This window comes from Thalassophryne amazonica, chromosome 1 (genome assembly GCF_902500255.1).
Source record: "Thalassophryne amazonica chromosome 1, fThaAma1.1, whole genome shotgun sequence".
NCBI lineage: Eukaryota > Metazoa > Chordata > Actinopteri > Batrachoidiformes > Batrachoididae > Thalassophryne > Thalassophryne amazonica.
The window spans coordinates 161029035-161046966 of NC_047103.1; the positions used below are offsets into that span (position 1 = coordinate 161029035).

Consider the following 17932-nt stretch of genomic DNA (forward strand, 5'->3'; position numbering starts at 1 on the left):
CAGAGGCCGCTCCCCTGTACACTGTTTGCTAGTTGCTAGTGCAGGTTAACAAGTTTGACAACCCTCGGGTTTTTTTTTTTTTTTTTAAATGGAGGATCATACATATTGCTTATCACGAGAGAAGGCAAGGGAACGTGAATCCTCATCACCAAAGAAGGGAAACGCGAAGGGAGACAGCATCATTCCCGGTGATGGCATAATGCAATCTGTAAACTCACTACTAGGTGGCACTGAATCTGACACACTGTAGCTTTAAATACAAATATGACACAACAATGTATGTCATTGTGTCAATCTGCGAGTTATTCCAAAATATATGTAAAAAAAAAAGTTACAGTACACATCTACTGCAGAGCTGCTGTCTGAAAGCCACCTTTATCTAAGTAAACCAAATACACTGAGGATTTTACATAAAAACAAGGCTTATGACTTCCGGTGACATCATGCGGTGAGCAGCAACCTAGAAGCTGAGCTCCGTCCAACAAATTACTAAATAACCTAACTTAAATTATGACTCGACGTTGTATGGCATATCAACGATGGAAACAACAAGAACAAAAGCCACGACTACAAAACCAGAGATTTCGAAAGAGAAAAGCGATACTTTGAAGCCAAGTCAGCACAAAGCGAAAGGCAGTGAAGGCCCTGAGGCTAAAATATTAGCCAAGCTAGCAAAGCTCAGGTCAGACAACTTGGAAGGACATAATCAAACCCTTAAGAAGTTGGAGACATCAATGGCAGAACTAAAAGGGGAAATGACAAAATTAGAGAAAAGAACCACGGAGGTGGAAGAACGTGTAAGTGCTACCGAAGAAGACGGGAGACGATACGAGAGAGCCATACGCTATCTGCTACGCTGAGAGAAAGATTTGACGGCTAGATGTGAAGAATTACAGAACAGAATGAGACGCAACAACATGAGAATATACCGGGTACCTGAGGGGAGCGAGGGGAAAGACGTGAAAAGTTTGTCGAGGAGTTGATTCGTTCAGTTCTCGAACCGATGCCAGACGTTTCTATACAAATAGAAAGAGCATACCGCTCATTGACGTCTAAACCAAAGAAACCCAATGATCCCCCCAGATCCCTGATGGTCAGGTTCCTTGATTATTCCATCAAAGAGAAGATACTCCGACAAGCATGGAGCCAACAGTTAATGTACAAAGATGAACAAATATACTTCGACCATGATTATTCTCCGGAACTGCAAAGGAAGAGGGCAAGTGTGCGAGAGATTATCAAACAACTGAAAAAGAAGAGCATTAAAGCCAAGTGCCTTTATCCAGCGCAACTCAAACTGACCACTGAAACGGGGGATCATACATACCCCACGCTGAAGGATGCCTTCTCAAAATTGGCCGAGTACAACATTTATCCAAAGGTCGACGAAAAAGCGCAGGTGGAGGAGGAATTACGTCTCAGCGGGTGGCATGTCGTGGGTGAGACAGAGGAGGTTGCCGTGGGCGGGATTCCATCTGTGGATCCAGAGGCCCATATCGAATAAGCTGGGAAGTCATCAATGTCGAGACTGTATATTTCAAGGTGTGCCAAATGTTAGGACTATCATTACTTCCTGTGTCTTCTCCATGGGACGGAACTCAACTGAACTGTGAGTACACTCGCATTGAGCAGCAACCAATCCGAGAACGGGACGGCAGTAGCAAAGACACTTTGTGTTTACCCCACAGAGGACTTGTCACCATCATCTGCCCAAGATACACTGGGATATGCCTTGCTTAATTTACAGGGCTTGGTTTTCTTATTTGGTTATAGGCTTATAGCAAACATACTGGGTATGTGGAAGTTCAGTGTTCAGGTTTATACATGTTACATATTTTGTTTTATTTGTTATTGTCACCTTGAAAGATTACTGGTTGGGTTACTGATGCAAGAATGTCATTACAGGGGGTTAAATGTCAAGGAGTAGTATGAAACAGCATAAGAACAGTTATGAATAGTTTGAACTGTATTACTTACAATGTGAAGGGATTAGGCAATCCAATCAAAAGGAAAAAAAATATTGAGCTATCTAAAAAAAATTACAATGTTCTATAGCCATGCTCCAGGAAACCCATTTGTCAGAGAAAGAGCACCTTAAACTTAAAAGGGAATGGGTGGATCAAGTTTTCAGTTCATCTTTTGAAAGGGGGAGGAGGCGAGGGGTGGCCATCCTCTTTAATAAATCAGTATATTTCAATCATACAGAAACAGAGATAAAGAAGGTAGATATATTATTGTAAAGGGAGATATAAAATGGTATAAAAAATAACCCTGCTCAAGCTATATGCCCCAAATGAGGATAGCCCTGTCTTTTTTAGACATAGCTGGCTTACTAGCCGACATAATGGAAGGGGCGGTGTTAATAGGGGGAGATTTTAATTGTGTCATGAGCCAATATGTAGACAGGTTACCAGCAGGGGGCAGCACTGTATCTAGAAAGTCAACTACACTACAGGCAATGACAAGTGAACTTGGCCTAGTGGATGTATGGCGGCGTTTACATCCCAAAGAAAAGGACTTCACCTTTATGTCACAGGTACATGGCAGCTATTCCAGGCTACACATGATACTAATATCAGGACCAGATCTGTATAGGGTTAAAGAGTGCAAAATAGAGCCAATCACCATATCAGACCATGCGCCGGTCACCTTAAAGATGGATTTAGGGCCAGTAAAATCATTTAAGTACTGGAGACTCAATGTATCATTATTAAATGATGATACAATTAAACAAGAAATCCGCCAGGAATTAAAACATTATTTTGAGGCAAATGAAAACGACACAATTTCTCCAGTAACTTTGGGGGAGGGGGCTACGGCTGTGATGAGGGGTTGTATTATTGCGATCTCCTCTAGATAAAAAAAAAAAACAGAGGTTGAATGGTCAGAACAAGCTAGAAGAAAAAAATAAAGCAACTAGAAAGAGAGCATCAACAATCTAACAAAGAAGAAACTTTACATGCTCTGAAGGAGACAAGGAAAGAATTGAATGACCTATTAACTTACAAAACGGAAGGGGCTTTAAGATTTATAAATAGAAAATACTACGAAATGGGGAATAAAGCAAGCCGACTACTAGCATTCCAACTGCGGAAAGCGCAAAGTAGCAGGGCAGTTCACAAAATTAAATGCCCAGATAAGGGTGAAATCTTAACACAACCCACATACATCACAAAGGCTTTTGCCACACACTATAGAAAACTATATGAGGAACAGTCAGACCCACAAAGAAATGAGAAGATGGAGTCTTTTTTTAGATCCATCAACCTGGCTAAACTTACATCAGAAGAGGCTGATATGGTGGCAATGCCAATTACAGAAGAAGAAATCAAAGATACTATTTCACAACTTAAAAATAACAAATCTCCTGGAACCGATGGTTTCTCAGGGGAATATTATAAAACCTTTGTAGGTGAGCTGACTCCAATTCTGTGCAAGGTTTATAACTATGCATTAAAAGAAGGACAAGTGTTATACATAAAGAAAACAAAGACCCGACCCTATGTGCATCATATCGCCCCATCAGCCTTTTGTGTGTTGATTTTAAAATCCTTACTTCAATAATAGCAATAAGAATTCAGAGAATCATACATAAGCTGGTAAAGCCTGATCAAACTGGGTTTATCAATAACCAACATGGTGTTGATAATGTTAGGAGAGCCCTAAATCTACAGTTTATTGCAGCCAAAAGGACCACTCCTTCAATGCTGCTTAGCCTAGACGCACAGACAGCGTTCGATAGGGTCTGCTGGTCTTTATTACAACAGACTCTCCGACATATGGGCTTCAACGACACATTTATTAACTGGATTTGCCTATTTTATAAAAACCCTAAATCTAGAATAAGAGTAAACGGGTATTGCTCAGACTTTTTCCCACTGAGCCGTGGCACTCGCCAAGGAGACTCCTTATCTCCCTCTTTATTTGCCTTAAGCATAGAGCCACTGGCAGAACTAATAAGATCAAACCCTCTAATATTGGGCATCCCCAATGATGGAGGGAGTCAACACAAATTAGCTCTGTTTACTGATGACATATTGTTATTCATAGACCGGCCCATGGATTCAATCCCTGCACTCTTAGATAGTTTACAAAAATACAGTGAAGTATCTGGATATAAGATAAACACTAGCAAATCAGAAGCAATGATGATAAGTGGTGAATGGCCCCAACAATTAGATAGTATAGTATCATTTAGGAAATCCAAAAATGGGTTTAGATATTTAGGAGTCATTCTGACACCGAAGCCATCACAGCTTTTCCATTGTAATTATGATAAACTAATTAAAGAGATCAACCAAGATATAAGTAGATGGGATGTGCTACCTCTGTCCATGTTTGGTAGAATAGAGTCAGTAAGAATTAATGTTTTACCTAGGCTCCTCTTTTTATTTCAGTCTTTACCGGTTCCTGTTCCACAATCAACAATTAAGTGTCTTGAAAAACGCATTTCAAAATTTATTTGGCAAAATAGAAGACCAAGAATACGCTTAAAAATACTGATGGCAAGCAAAAAAAGGGGTGGGCTGGGATTACCTAATTTTAAAATGTACTATTGGGCAGCCCAACTCAGGGCAATAGTGATATGATGACCAAAGCCGAAGAAACTGGATGGCTTGTTGTGGCTGGCGTGCCTGGCTGGCTTTTGTGTGTCTTTTGTTTGTCTTTTGGTTTTCCTTCCAGGTGGTGCGCATTTGGGACTGAGTGGCTGTGTAGCTGAGTTTATCAGGACCTCACCCTGATCACCTGAGGCTGATCACGTGCAGCTCGTCAGGACTCACAGCTGTGGTGCATCTACATGGATTGGAACATGGTAGCATTTAAGTCTGGAGTACACAGTGTGTATTTGCCAGAGACTCGACCTTGTGACCAGGCGGGTGAGATCGTCGTCTCAAGAGCCATCTCATCATCAGTGGATGCAGAGAACGTCCAGGTTTGATGCATGGTCTGTGAAAGAGGAGGGGGTGAGGTCTCACGCTCGTCAGCACACTTCCTGAGGTACGTTAGATTTTGTGACTAACATTTATACAGTCAGTAAATGTGGTGTCCCTCACACCTTATTATATTGAGCTGTATGTTGGTCGTTTAAATCAGCTTCCACTGCAGTGGAGTTTTGTGAACAGGGTGTTCTATGCCTGCAGGGTGGGAAGCTGATTAGTAATTAAGCCAGGAAGTGTTTGCTGTTTGTACACCTTTGAGTGGTCTCTCTGTGTGTTGAGTGTGGACTCACATAATGATTTCTTCTTTCACAGACTCGGTTTGTCGCGGCCACCTGGGGGGTGTCGGCGGGGTCCTTGGGTCCGAACTGGTTCTGGCTCCGGACCGTTAGCGCTGCTGGGAGCGCACCGCATTCCACCACGCCAGACCGCGCACTTTTATATTTTTCACATCACTGTTATGTTTATTAAACTCTGTTATCCTTTGTACCGTGCTCTGCTTATTTTATACTGGGTCCTTCAAACGCTGGTCGGTTCTCCGGGCTGCGTCCAACACATAACATGGCTATCCATTGAACAGAATTCTTTGACAGTGGTATCATTGTCTGTGCTTCCTTTTCTTGACCAAAGGGCTCAGAAGATAAAAATAGATAATATATGGGTTAAACACACGCTAAAGATTTGGAACACTACACAAAAACAAATAAAAGGCTCTGTGGCTTTATCAAGGGTAATGCCTATTTTGGGAAACTTTGATTTTCTCCCATCATTGACAGACTTGGCATTTAGGAGATGGGCAGAAAAGGGTCTGGTCAGCATTGACCAATTGTTTGAAAACAACACACTAAGATCATTTTCACAACTCCAGGAAAAATTTGATCTGCCTACAAATGACTTGTTTAGATTCATACAGATACGAAGTTACCTCACTAGACACACAGACTGGGATAGTATAAAAAGAGATCCAATGGAGGTTGAAAGGTATTTTATAGAGATTTCTCAACATAACATATCATCCAAACATCAAGTGTCAAATATGTATATGAATCTTTTGAAAGACACTTCAGACAATACCATACATATTAAAAGTGAGTGGGAATTAGAACTCAATGCAATTATAGAAGATGAAGCTTGGGAAAATATGTTTAGCAAGTCATAAAGGGATTGGGAGCCAAAAGTGGAAAGAATTTGACTGGAAAGTGAAATTGAGATTCTTCAGAACACCTCTCAAGGTGTCAAAGTTTTCAAGTAATACCCCCAACACTTGCTGGAGGAACTGTGGGATGGTTGGGGACTATGCCCACATATTCTGGGACTGCCCAGTGATACAAACTTTTTGGAAACACATTAAAGAAGAATTGGACACTGTCTTCAGAGTTGATATCCCTCTGGACCCTTTAATTTTCTTACTGGAGAAGATACCAGAAAACTTGCTCTCTAAGGACCAATGCTACATGTTACATATTCTGTTAATGACTGCGAAGAAAATGATTACTGTTAATTGGATGCAGCCAGGTGCACCCACAAAAGCTCAATGGATACAGAAGATTGAGCAGATACATACCATGGAAAATATGACTGCTATTTTACAGTTTAAAGTACCACTATTCATAAGAAGATGGGCCCGTCATTCTGGGACTGAAATTATGCTAACATCTTAAATGTAATGTACAATTCTATATCATGCATTTACCTTGACCCTGTACAACCAAGAATTGCTGTATAACATTTAATGACTAGGTGACCTGTTGTCTGTTTTTTGTTTTTTTGTCTCAGTTGTTGTAATTGGTTTTGTTTTATTTGTCTATTTGTTTGTAGCCTCTTATGGAGGGTTAGGTTGTGTATATTTGTATTGAATGTATGTCTTTGTTTGTATTGCCTGCAAGTTTGAGAAAGGCAATAAAGTAAAAAAAAAAAACAAGGCTTATTTTAAATTTTTTTTAGAAAGGAGTGCTCGCTTAGTTCAGTAGAAATTCTGGACTTGGGTAACCAAACATGAGGAAGTCACCCTGGTACCGAGTGTAAAGATGCCTGATGTCCCGCTTGCCTGAGAAGTAGTGCTCCACCTTGGACCTGTTGTAGCGGGTGATGCCTGGAGGAATGGCCGGATAGGACACCAACTGATCGATGCCTGCTGCTCTGAGGATGTGGGGGGCGTCTTGCTCCAGTGTCTCATGGTGACCCACCACGCTGTACTGGATTTCACACGGTGCGCATAACTCTGTGTAAGTAACCCAGTGGATGATGTTGTCACCAAACTGCCGGTCCATACGAGTGCGGCCTTCCATGTCACCCAAGTACCGGACAAAGTCCTCAAAGTGCAGTCCAGAGGCGGTGTTGTCGCTGTTGCGGTGGCTCTTGCGGTACTTACGGATAATGGCTGGAGCTATGTCATGCTTATACCAAGCCTCAGAGCGTGGGTTCTTTATGAACTTGTCTTTGAATGCAGAAATCAGGCGCTTAAATGGATCTCTCACAGTGAAAAATTTAAAATAGGTGTTCAATCTGTTGAGACACACAGGAAGTAACTGGTGAGTCACACCAGATGTCAATGCAATCTTACAAATGTTTTGAAATCTTGAAGAGGAGGTAGGGTTGAGGAGGAGTGGCTGAGGAGCAACGCTTTGCTTATGTGATGAAGTTTGGCATTAGTGCTTCATCTAGTGGCAAAAAAATAAATTTAGACCTTTAAGTCAACATTTTTTGGTAAACCCTTCCGTTAAAACGAAAGTCTACACCAGTGGTTCTCAATCTTTTTACAGTGAGTACCACCTTAGAAAATATTTGGCTTTCCAACTACCACCATTACAAATAGAATTAAAATGATTTAATTCAACTCAATTTATTTGTATAGCGCCAAATCACAACATAGTCACTCCAAAGCCCTTCACAAGGCTAAGGTCTAACCTTACACACCATCCCATGTGCAAGCACACTGGCAACAGTGGTGAGGAAAAACTCCCTGGAAGAATTAAAGTGCACTTGTGTTCGGATCTTAGTTACAGCACAGCAGCTCAAACTAGGAGAAAGCAGCATGGATTACTATGATTTACATCCGTTTAAAGTTGAAGGCTTAAAGTGTTTTTGCATTTGTCATGGACCGCCTGTGACATCCAGGACTGTGTCCGGCAGTAAAGAACTGAATAAGCGAAGCGCGCATCACATCTGCGCATGCATGGGTTAGACGGGGGCAAAAATTCCAGCTCCCAAACTCACACCGCTCCCACTGAATTTCGTATACAGTAGCATTAGCGGACTGTAAAAGTTAAGGCTTTTACAGGGATTGTTTCAAAAGCTTTAAGCCTTAAGCGACACATACAGTAATGACAGGGGCGCATTGTGCTGTTTTCAAAAGCTCGAACAGAATTTATAGGCTTGAAAGGTGGCTGAAAACACATGATTGCAAAGCTCCGCCAAGTCCACACAAAGACGGAAAGAAGAAATGTGGTCGTAAACCTCTGTTGATTCTACACAATTTCACCACAGAAAATAAAGATCCAGATGGTCGTAAAAGATGGACTAATATTGTAAGTTTCTTGCACACATTTATTTTGTCAATATTGTTGTGGGCTGGGGTGATTGGCTGGTTTGGTTTTTGTTTTCTGTTTCTCCCACCAGGTGGTATGCATTCAGGACTGAGTGGTTGAGCATCAGGACCTCACCCTGAACACCTGAGGCTTATCACGTGCAGGTCATCAGGACTCACAGCTGTGGTGTATTTTGTCATAATCAGAGATTGCTGCATTTAAACCTTGAATGCACAGTGTGTGATTACCAGACTCGACCTTGTGAGCAGACGTGTGAGATTGACGTCAGGAGAACAATCTCACCATCACGGACGCAGAGACCGCTCCAGGTTTGACGCCACAGTCTGTGAAGGAGGATTGGGTGAGGTCTCACGCTCTTCAGCACACTTCCTGAGGTAATTTGGTTTTGGTGACTTTTATGAAGTAATGACAGTGGATTAGGTGTCCCTCACACCTTGTGTTAGTGAGCTGTCACGTTATGCTAATTGTCTAATCAGCTTCTGCTGCAGTGGAGATTTGAACTGAGTTGTTCCGTGCCTGCAGGGTAAGAAGCTGATGTATAGATTTAAGCCAGGAAGTGTTTGCTGATTGCGTGCACCTTTGAGTTGTGTCTCTCTGTGTGGAGTTGGACTCACCTCACGTTTTCTTTCTTCATAGACTCGGTTTGTCGCGGCCACCTGGGGGTGTCGGCGGGGTCCCTGGGTCCGAACTGCTGTGGCTCCGGACCGTTTGCGCTGTGAAGAGCGCGCTGTGTTTTCACCTCACCAGACCGCGGACGTTTTAGTTGTTTAGCACTACTACACTGTTATGTTTATTAAATTCTGTTATCTTTTGAACCGTGCTCTGCTTATTTCATGCTTGGTCCTTTCAAATGCTGGGTCGGGGCTCCGACCGCGTCCGAAACATAACAGTAGTCTCTGGCCATTTAACAATGGACCAGCGGAAGCAGAGACGGTATTTTTGCCGGGAAGGCTGCAGCAGATGTTGGAATAGATCCGGGATCAGTTGCGGGTGTGCCCCGCCCGGGTTGTGCGCGTTGGTGCGTGCATGGCAGAGTTTACAGCTTGGGTCGCGTCGCACCCCGCTGTTACGGCTGTAACCCCGTCTCCTCCCGCGCGGCTGGCTCCGACACCTGTTGTAGCAGCCCCGGTGGTATTTAGTTTGCACATTAAGCTGTTTGGTATAACCTGCTGTTATTTACAGCAGTGTGAATTGGTTTTTACTCTGTCACCACGGGGATTTTCTTTTTTGGCACTTTGGCTCCCTCTGTTGGTGACAGAGTCACAGTACCGTTCAGGTTCAAAGGATGGAAAACAATGTTTTTCCATTCTTTGCACTTGACGATGTAGGCCAATGGTAGTTTTTTTTTATTGGTCTATTATCCGTTTCTTGTTTTAGTATGAGGTGTTTTTATCAGGGGTTAATTTGTTGTTTTTGTGGGTTTTTAAAGCACTGTCTGTGGTCTGGTGGAGTTGAAAATGCAGGCTGTCTGGAGCATAGTTGGACCCAGGTGACTTTATGTTAGTCTGTTAGTCTTTCTTTTTTATTTCTTTTGGTTTCACCTCCCAGGGTTTGATGGGACGGTCCTCTGGGGGGTGATGGGGGGGGGGGGGGTAATTGGGTTGTTTTTTCTTTTTTGTTTTTGTTATGCCCTCTCTTCTCCTCTGGCTCCAGCCGTGTGAGCCGTACGTTGTCGGCGTTGCTGGAGTGGTGCAGTTTGGTTATGCTGGGCGTTTCCCAGGTAACCTCTGCACCCGGGAGGGGGGGGGGGGGTTGGGTTTTTTTTTTTTTAATTCCCTTTGCAACCTCCAGCCTTGGCGCGCCTCTGTGCCGTTTGCCATTGGCGTTGCTGGGGTGGTGCAGTTCGGTTATGCTGGGCGTTTCCCAGGTAACCTCTGCACCCGGGTGGGGGGGGTTTAGGGGTTTTTTTTTTGTTACTTCCCTGTTCCACCTCCGGCTTCAGCGCGCCTTTGAGCCGTACGCCATCGGCGTAGCTGAGGTTTGGGGCAGTGGAATATACCCGCAGCTGGTGGCTGGTTTAAAAGTCGGAGGGGTGGCGCCATATGCCATTACCGCTGTTCCACTCCTCCTGGTTGACTTTTGGGGTATAGTCGTGGTTGGTGACACTGGACGTATTTCCAGTTTCCACTGCGCTGAGGGGGTGGGGTTGTTGTTTTGTTTGTATGTTTTTTTTTTTTTTTTCCCCCAGTTTCCGCCCTCAGGGTGTGACTGTGGTGTCCTCTGGGGGGGAAAGGACTGTGGGGCCATCTAGCCGTAGACGGCCGGGGCTGGGTCTGTTAGTCATGGGGGGGGGGCGTCTCCTGGGTTTGATGGAACGGTCCTCTGGGAGGCGCTGGGAGTCCCCGTGGGTGACTTTGGATCCCAGAGAGCCCTCGGCTGTGGTTATTACTCCTGGAGCTGGCGGGATGTCCTCTGGGGGGTGTTGGTCCCTACATGTCGTCCGGGGGGGGGGGGGGGGGGGGGGGGTTTAGTGTTTTCTTTTGTTTGCAAGCTTAAGTTTGGGTTGTGTTTTTTCTTTTCTCCTCTTCCCGGGGTTTGATGGAACGGTCCTCTGGGGAGGGGGGGTTGGTATGGTTGTTTGTGTTTGTCTTTTTTTTGTTTATGACCAAGCAGACTTTAACACATAGTCGGAAGAAGGCTGAGTGCACAGGTTTAAGAACTCCTGGCCAAACTTATGCAAAGTGAACTAAAGCATGAGTCGACAGGAATGAACGCAAAGGTGGAGACTCTAACAGGTTTGCTAAACGAAACAGACGGCAAGACCATTCAAGTCAACAAGGGATGTCTCTGCACTGGAGTGTCAGCTGCGGAGCAGTCTGCTGCAGACAGGCTCAGGATGGGAAAGGACGGGCTCCAGGATGAGAGTGATGGTCTCGGCACGGAGTTCCCTGTTGACAGAGAAGAGGCGGCTGGGAGCGTGCGTTATCCAGCTGAGGGAAGAGCTGGAGAGGCTCAACATTGAGATGATCAATGACTGCATGAATAGATTAACGTTGCAGGTGGAGCAGCTGATGATGGAGCTGTCATCAGAGCACAGTAACGCACAGCTCCTGGAGACGGGCCTTTCCCAGCTGGATCGTCAGCACAAGGAGCTGAAGCTGCAGGAGGTGTTTTTTGTTCCCAGCCACATTCCAGCCATGGTCCCTGGAGGGGGGCTTTGTTTTTCCTGGCCCAGGTCCGTGTGGTCGCCGGGAGGCTTCCCGTGAGGGTGGGGTACTGTTGTGGGCTGGGGTGTTTGGCTGGTTTGGTTTTTGTTTTCTGTTTCTCCCACCAGGTGGTATGCATTCAGGACTGAGTGGTTGAGCATCAGGACCTCACCCTGAACACCTGAGGCTTGTTATCACGTGCAGGTCATCAGGACTCACAGCTGTGGTGTATTTAGTCATAATCAGAGATTGCTGCATTTAAACCTTGAATGCACAGTGTGTGATTGCCAGAGACTCGACCTTGTGAGCAGACATGTGAGATCGACGTCAGGAGAACAATCTCACCATCACGGACGCAGAGACCGCTCCAGGTTTGACGCCACAGTCTGTGAACGAGGATTGGGTGAGGTCTCACGCTCTTCAGCACACTTCCTGAGGTAATTTGGTTTTGGTGACTTTTATGAAGTAATGACAGTGGATTAGGTGTCCCTCACACCTTGTGTTAGTGAGCTGTCACGTTATGCTAATTGTCTAATCAGCTTCTGCTGCAGTGGAGAATTGAACTGAGTTGTTCCGTGCCTGCAGGGTAAGAAGCTGATGTATAGCTTTAAGCCAGGAAGTGTTTGCTGATTGCGTGCACCTTTGAGTTGTGTCTCTCTGTGTGGAGTTGGACTCACCTCATGTTTTCTTTCTTCACAGACTCGGTTTGTCGCGGCCACCTGGGGGGTGTCGGCGGGGTCCCTGGGTCCGAACTGCTGTGGCTCCGGACCGTTTGCGCTGTGAAGAGCGCGCTGTGTTTTCACCTCACCAGACCGCGGACGTTTTAGTTGTTTAGCACTACTACGCTGTTATGTTTATTAAATTCTGTTATCCTTTTGAACCGTGCTCTGCTTATTTCATGCTTGGTCCTTTCAAACGCTGGGTCGGGGCTCCGATCGCGTCCGAAACATAACAAATATCCTGAAACTGTGCTGCCGTTTTCATGCATCTGCTTGTAACTGTAATGTCGCGCCATGAATGACGTGGCGCGTAATATTGTAAAATTGACATGTTCTATAAACAAACCATGCATGCACACATCATTGTATGTCTGTCAACTTATCAAAACAAATGTGACACCAAAGAGGTTATATGTGAGACTTATCGTCATTATGAAGCCGGTGGAGTAGCGATTTCTCATCCCTGCTTAGCAAATATTCTGCATTATCATATACCTATAAATGATACGCCAATATGACTGGATAAAACACTAAAGAATAAATAGCAATACACCCTTTTCGCGGACGGGTAATATTTTTCATACCACCGGAGTCAGCCAATCCGGACAGCGGAGCGGCGCCACGACGAAGAGGACAGAGCGGTCAGAGGAACGGTGAAATACTGATTAGGTTGATCGTTAAAATTAAATTTGTTAGTTCTAAAAGCCATCATAATTATTTATAGGAAAACATTCTATTTTTCTTTCTACTAAGGTTTGAACTTTGAGTGTTTACACAGGAGAGAAAAGTGAGAAAATGTTAATGCCTGTTTGAGAAAAGTCTATAAAGTGTGTAGTGAGGGGTTTTACAGCTTTAAAACATCTATAATAATTGTAAAAAAAAAAATAAAAAAAAAACGCTGACTACTTCGCAGATTTCACCTATCGTGGGTTATTTTTAGAACGTAACTCCCTTTCGCGGCCTCGCAGTTTCGCGGATTTTTTTTTGTGCAATTTTGCATGCTTCTTCGTCTTGTTTTTTTTTTTGTTTGTTTGTTTTTTTTTTTAACAGGGTATTGTGTTCGGTGTCCTTATCAGGCGGGCCGGTCGTGGCATCGGTCGGCATCACCGCGATTGCTCTCACTGCCTTCGATTCACTTACTGAGTCTGCGGGCTCGGTAAGTGCAGCAGCGGGCCACTCACACCGCCCCCCCCGTCTGCTGTGCCGAGCTGCAACCAACTCCAGCAACAGGTCCAGAGACTACACTCGCTGTTTTGATGCGCAGCGCCCGCTGCATGGTCTCGGTAACCGCAGCCGCAGAGCTCCGTGGCCATGACTTGGATTTTTTGCGGGTCCCGCATCCGTACCCCCGGAGGCAGTGAGCAAAGGGAGAGCACGCGCATTGTGTTCTGTGTGCATTTATCATTCGGCCTCAGGGTGTATGGTTTTCTGAAGGGTGTATAAAGCCATATCCAGTGGTGAACAACTTGATAACTGATAATACCCACAGTTTCGGTCTCTGGACTTCGTCTAACCATCCGTCAGTTGCCTTCAAGGGGTCAGAAATTTGTTTGTCTCCAACTATCAACAAGGACTGGTCATTTTCGACAGCAGCGCTCTCTTCCTCGTTTGTCGGCACTAGTACAGATGCAGCACACGCAAGCACAACCAGCTCTTCTTTCCATTTCTGTCCACTGCTGTATGTAGTCCTGGTTGTAACAGGCAATCCGCGAAGCTTACAAAAACGCTTTAAATCATCAACTTTCCAGCGGTCGAAATGATCAAAATCACAGCACTCTTCGCTGCTTTCCGCCGCCATAGCTTGTGGGTTGGTAGCCGAAAAATTTAGCCTACCCATAATGCACCGCGTGGCCTGAGACGCGCACTTGGCTAATTCTCTCACAGCATCCAGAATCTGCAGTGCATTTTGACAGAGGAGAAGAACAGAGAAGTTGTCAAAATGACTGCATGTCCTTGCAAACTAGAGAGTGGATACCTGATCCGAATCCAGCGGGATGGGTCGGGTTCAGACAAGTATTTCAAAATCATCCTCAGGTTGGGTCGGGTTTGGTCACATCAGCACAAATACACTGAACGTACAGAACGTTTGTGAAACAGTGTCACAGCCCTGCCACTGCAACCTCAGCTGCTCATAATTAATGACAATGTTGTCTTTTTTTTTTTTTTTTTGTCTTGGTGGATCATTAATGGGATTTATTTTTACCCTGAGCAGAATGCTGAAGAGATGACAGATGGCATAATGTTTGCATCAAGTGAAGCACACCTGTTGGCCCCAGCATGCAGAGTAAATAAAAAGTCTGCCCTGTTGCGTCCTTTCAGCTGGATTCATCACAGCCTGACAGAAACCGTTGTCCACGTAAGACGCCCTTGTTTTGGAAGATGACATCTGGAAATACTTTAAATCATTATTGTGGAAACTGCTTGTGAATAAACAAAGAAGCATGTGTTAAAGGTTTCAGAATAATGAATTGACGTGCACCTATTTGCATCGACAATGACGGACGGCCCTTGTCCACGTAACATAACAGGCCTACACGCATGTGGGAGATTTTTGCCAGTTTATAACTGCACTCTTGTCACATTTGTCTGTTACAGCAGAAACTGATTTGCAGCTCGTTATCTGAAGCGTGTGTTAGCAGAGTCCCACTATTATGAAGCATTGCTCCATTTCACCTCACTTTCAGCAGAGAGCGGTGTCAGATCGGTGTTGTTTAAGTGTCGAGGCAGTTAAGCTGTTAAATCCTTCATTATGAATCGTCTGCTCCCTTTGGTTGTATTGATTCAGTGAAAATTTGTTGAGTTATCTTTAACCTTATTTGAAATAAAGCAGCTGGCTTAATTACACTATAAAAAATTAGTTTGTTTGGTTGACTCGGTGTACCACGAGGGAGCTTGCGTACCATATTTTGAGAACTGTAGGTCTACACATATGGAAGCATATTGCATTCACTGGTTAAAAATAAAAGAATTGGACCCCTGATCTCGTAATTACAAGAACAAAATCAGGGGTCTAATTCTTTTTTCTTCTCCACTGTGGTGGTGTACAGAAGCAAAATTACAGAAATTGCCATTAGCTTGGTTTCCTTTACAGATTTGTGCAAAAGCCAAGCAATATTTTTAAGCAATAAGGCTTCATTTTTGTACAATATACTGTAGTTCAAGTGGCATTTGTGAATCTATCTCCATACTGTAGTGCCTGATAAAAGTTTATCCAAAGTCATCAGCTATTGATGAATGACAGTTGATCATGTAGTAACGTCCAAGGGATCGGAGATCACAGGTATTGAGCTTTGGGTCTGTACCTTTGCCCTTTACGCACTGACATTCCTCAATATTCCTCCAATCATTTAAGGATATTATGCACTGTAGAGGCAGAAATACACAAATCCCTTCCAAACTTTCTTTGAGGAACACTGTTTCTAACCATTTCAGTAATTTTCTCACACATTTATTGCCAAACTGGAGATCTTCTGACCCATCTTTGCTTCTCAAAGACAGGATTTTGTGGACAGCACTGCTTTTTTTTTACCAAACCATGATTACAATCACCTGTTGTTTTTGCAAAAGGTGTTCCAGGTGTGAATGTAGGAATGGAATATTTTAACAAATGAAATGAAGTTGACCACACAAAACATACTGTCTGCAATGAAATATGTTAAAAATGTTAAGAACTACTGCAGTTTTTATTTTTAATTTATTTGCATCGTCCATTCTGTCCCAACCATTTCTGATTCCAGGTTGCAGAATGTCATGTGACCTTTTCTGTACCTAATGTGACCTATAATTGCAGACAAGTTTTCATTTCAGTTTTGAGAAATAATTATTTTTCAAATCACCTGAAAAACCACCTCATGCTAGTGTAAAAAAAAAAGTTGCGATCTTTGAGCACCCCCCAAATACCTTTGTTTACATCAAGTGTATTTTCAATTAACTATTTCAAATTGCATAACGGAAGCCTACCTACTGTCCAACTACTTAAGAACCTTACTGTTGTGTCCACCTGTACCTTGCTGGGCAACAGTACCGTTGGCAGTTGTTAGTAATTTGGGCCTCGGCCAATCCAGGATGGAAGAACCACACATAAGAGATGAAATGCCACGGGCATATTTGTACATTTTTTTTCATTTATTTGAAGCACATTCTTTCTGGGTCGATACTAACCTGTGCGTAACTTCCTGCGGAGTGAATGATGAGAGACGTGGCAGGCCGTTTTTTTCATGATCATGAACAAGGTTCTCTGGGATCTCTTCCACAGTGGAGAACACTCCTGACATTCAACACATCATGAATATAGACGTGCATATAGTTGTCTGCATCACTGTTGTTTTAATTTCTAGCACATTCCTGTCAGACTTTCATGTTACAGCATTTAAGCATCTGTGATGAAATACGATGTGCTTTGTGAATTTGTACTTACCGTTGAGTACAATGAGGACCTTTTTCCACTGTGTGTTGCCCACTTTGGGCGTCTGGCAGAACAAGATCTTGTGTTTGTCACAGACAAATATATGGTCCAGGACAAACTTGCTGATAGAGACACGAGTCAAATGCCTGAGGGTGCTGTTCTTACATATCGTGGAAAGCTGCTCGATCCGCTTCTCAGAGACTGAGTGCCAATCTGCTGCGGAATGGATCGCTGAGGGCTGACATACAAACACAACTGGTTTTAATATGACACAAAACCTGATTCAAGCTACTTCAGCTTCAGTTCTCCTGTGAAATCAACTTACTTGAAAGTGAAAAGCACCTCAACCCTCTGAATTGAAATGTGCATAAACCCTGAATCTAAACATTTTTCAGCAATTTGTACTTATACTCTGAAAATGTGTTTAAATTTAAGCCCACTTCAAACCAGGCTTGTGGTAGAAAAATAAAACTGCCATTGAAATTGAGGTACTAGTAGCGGAGAGTAAACACACAACATGAATTAATCCTCTCCCTCCCAACTCTTCTGTACTTTGCTGCACAGTGAAACCGTCTGATAAGACCAATGATTAAGTTGTGCACATATCATTCATCACAGAACCTACTGTGGACAAACTGTATCTGTAAAATTCCCATTTAAGTCAAAATGGGAGCATTGGTACTGTCAAGACATGAAGTTTGTAAAATGTGTAAAAAAAAAAACAAAAAAAAAAAAACAAAAAAAAAAAAAATATATATATATATATATATATACACACACACACACACTCAACAAAAATATAAACGCAACACTTTTGGTTTTGCTCCCATTTTGTATGAGATGAACTCACAGATCTAAAACTTTTTCCACATACACAATATCACCATTTCCCTCAAATATTGTTCACAAACCAGTCTAAATCTGTGATAGTGAGCACTTCTCCTTTGCTGAGATAATTCATCCCACCTCACAGGTGTGCCATATCAAGATGCTGATTAGACACCATGATTAGTGCACAGGTGTGCCTTAGACTGCCCACAAATAAAAGGCCACTCTGAAAGGTGCAGTTTTGTTTTATTGGGGGGGGATACCAGTCAGTATCTGGTGTGACCACCATTTGCCTCATGCAGTGCAACACATCTCCTTCGCATAGAGTTGATCAGGTTGTCAATTGTGG

The 17932-nt window shown here is 43.6% G+C and overlaps 1 protein-coding gene across 1 annotated transcript; it reads right to left on the minus strand.

The window, feature by feature from the left end:
- Positions 1-64: 64 nt before the first annotated feature.
- LOC117518320 (carbohydrate sulfotransferase 10-like) lies at positions 65-17124 on the minus strand. The gene is made up of 6 exons (XM_034179457.1): positions 17081-17124; positions 16921-16993; positions 16768-16819; positions 16512-16617; positions 6873-7442; positions 65-425 (listed from the first exon to the last, which is right to left on the minus strand). The coding sequence occupies exons 1-5, from the start codon at positions 17122-17124 to the stop codon at positions 6896-6898; spliced, it is 822 nt and encodes a 273-aa protein (XP_034035348.1). The 3' UTR covers positions 65-425; positions 6873-6895.
- Between the last annotated feature and the right edge of the window lie 808 nt (positions 17125-17932).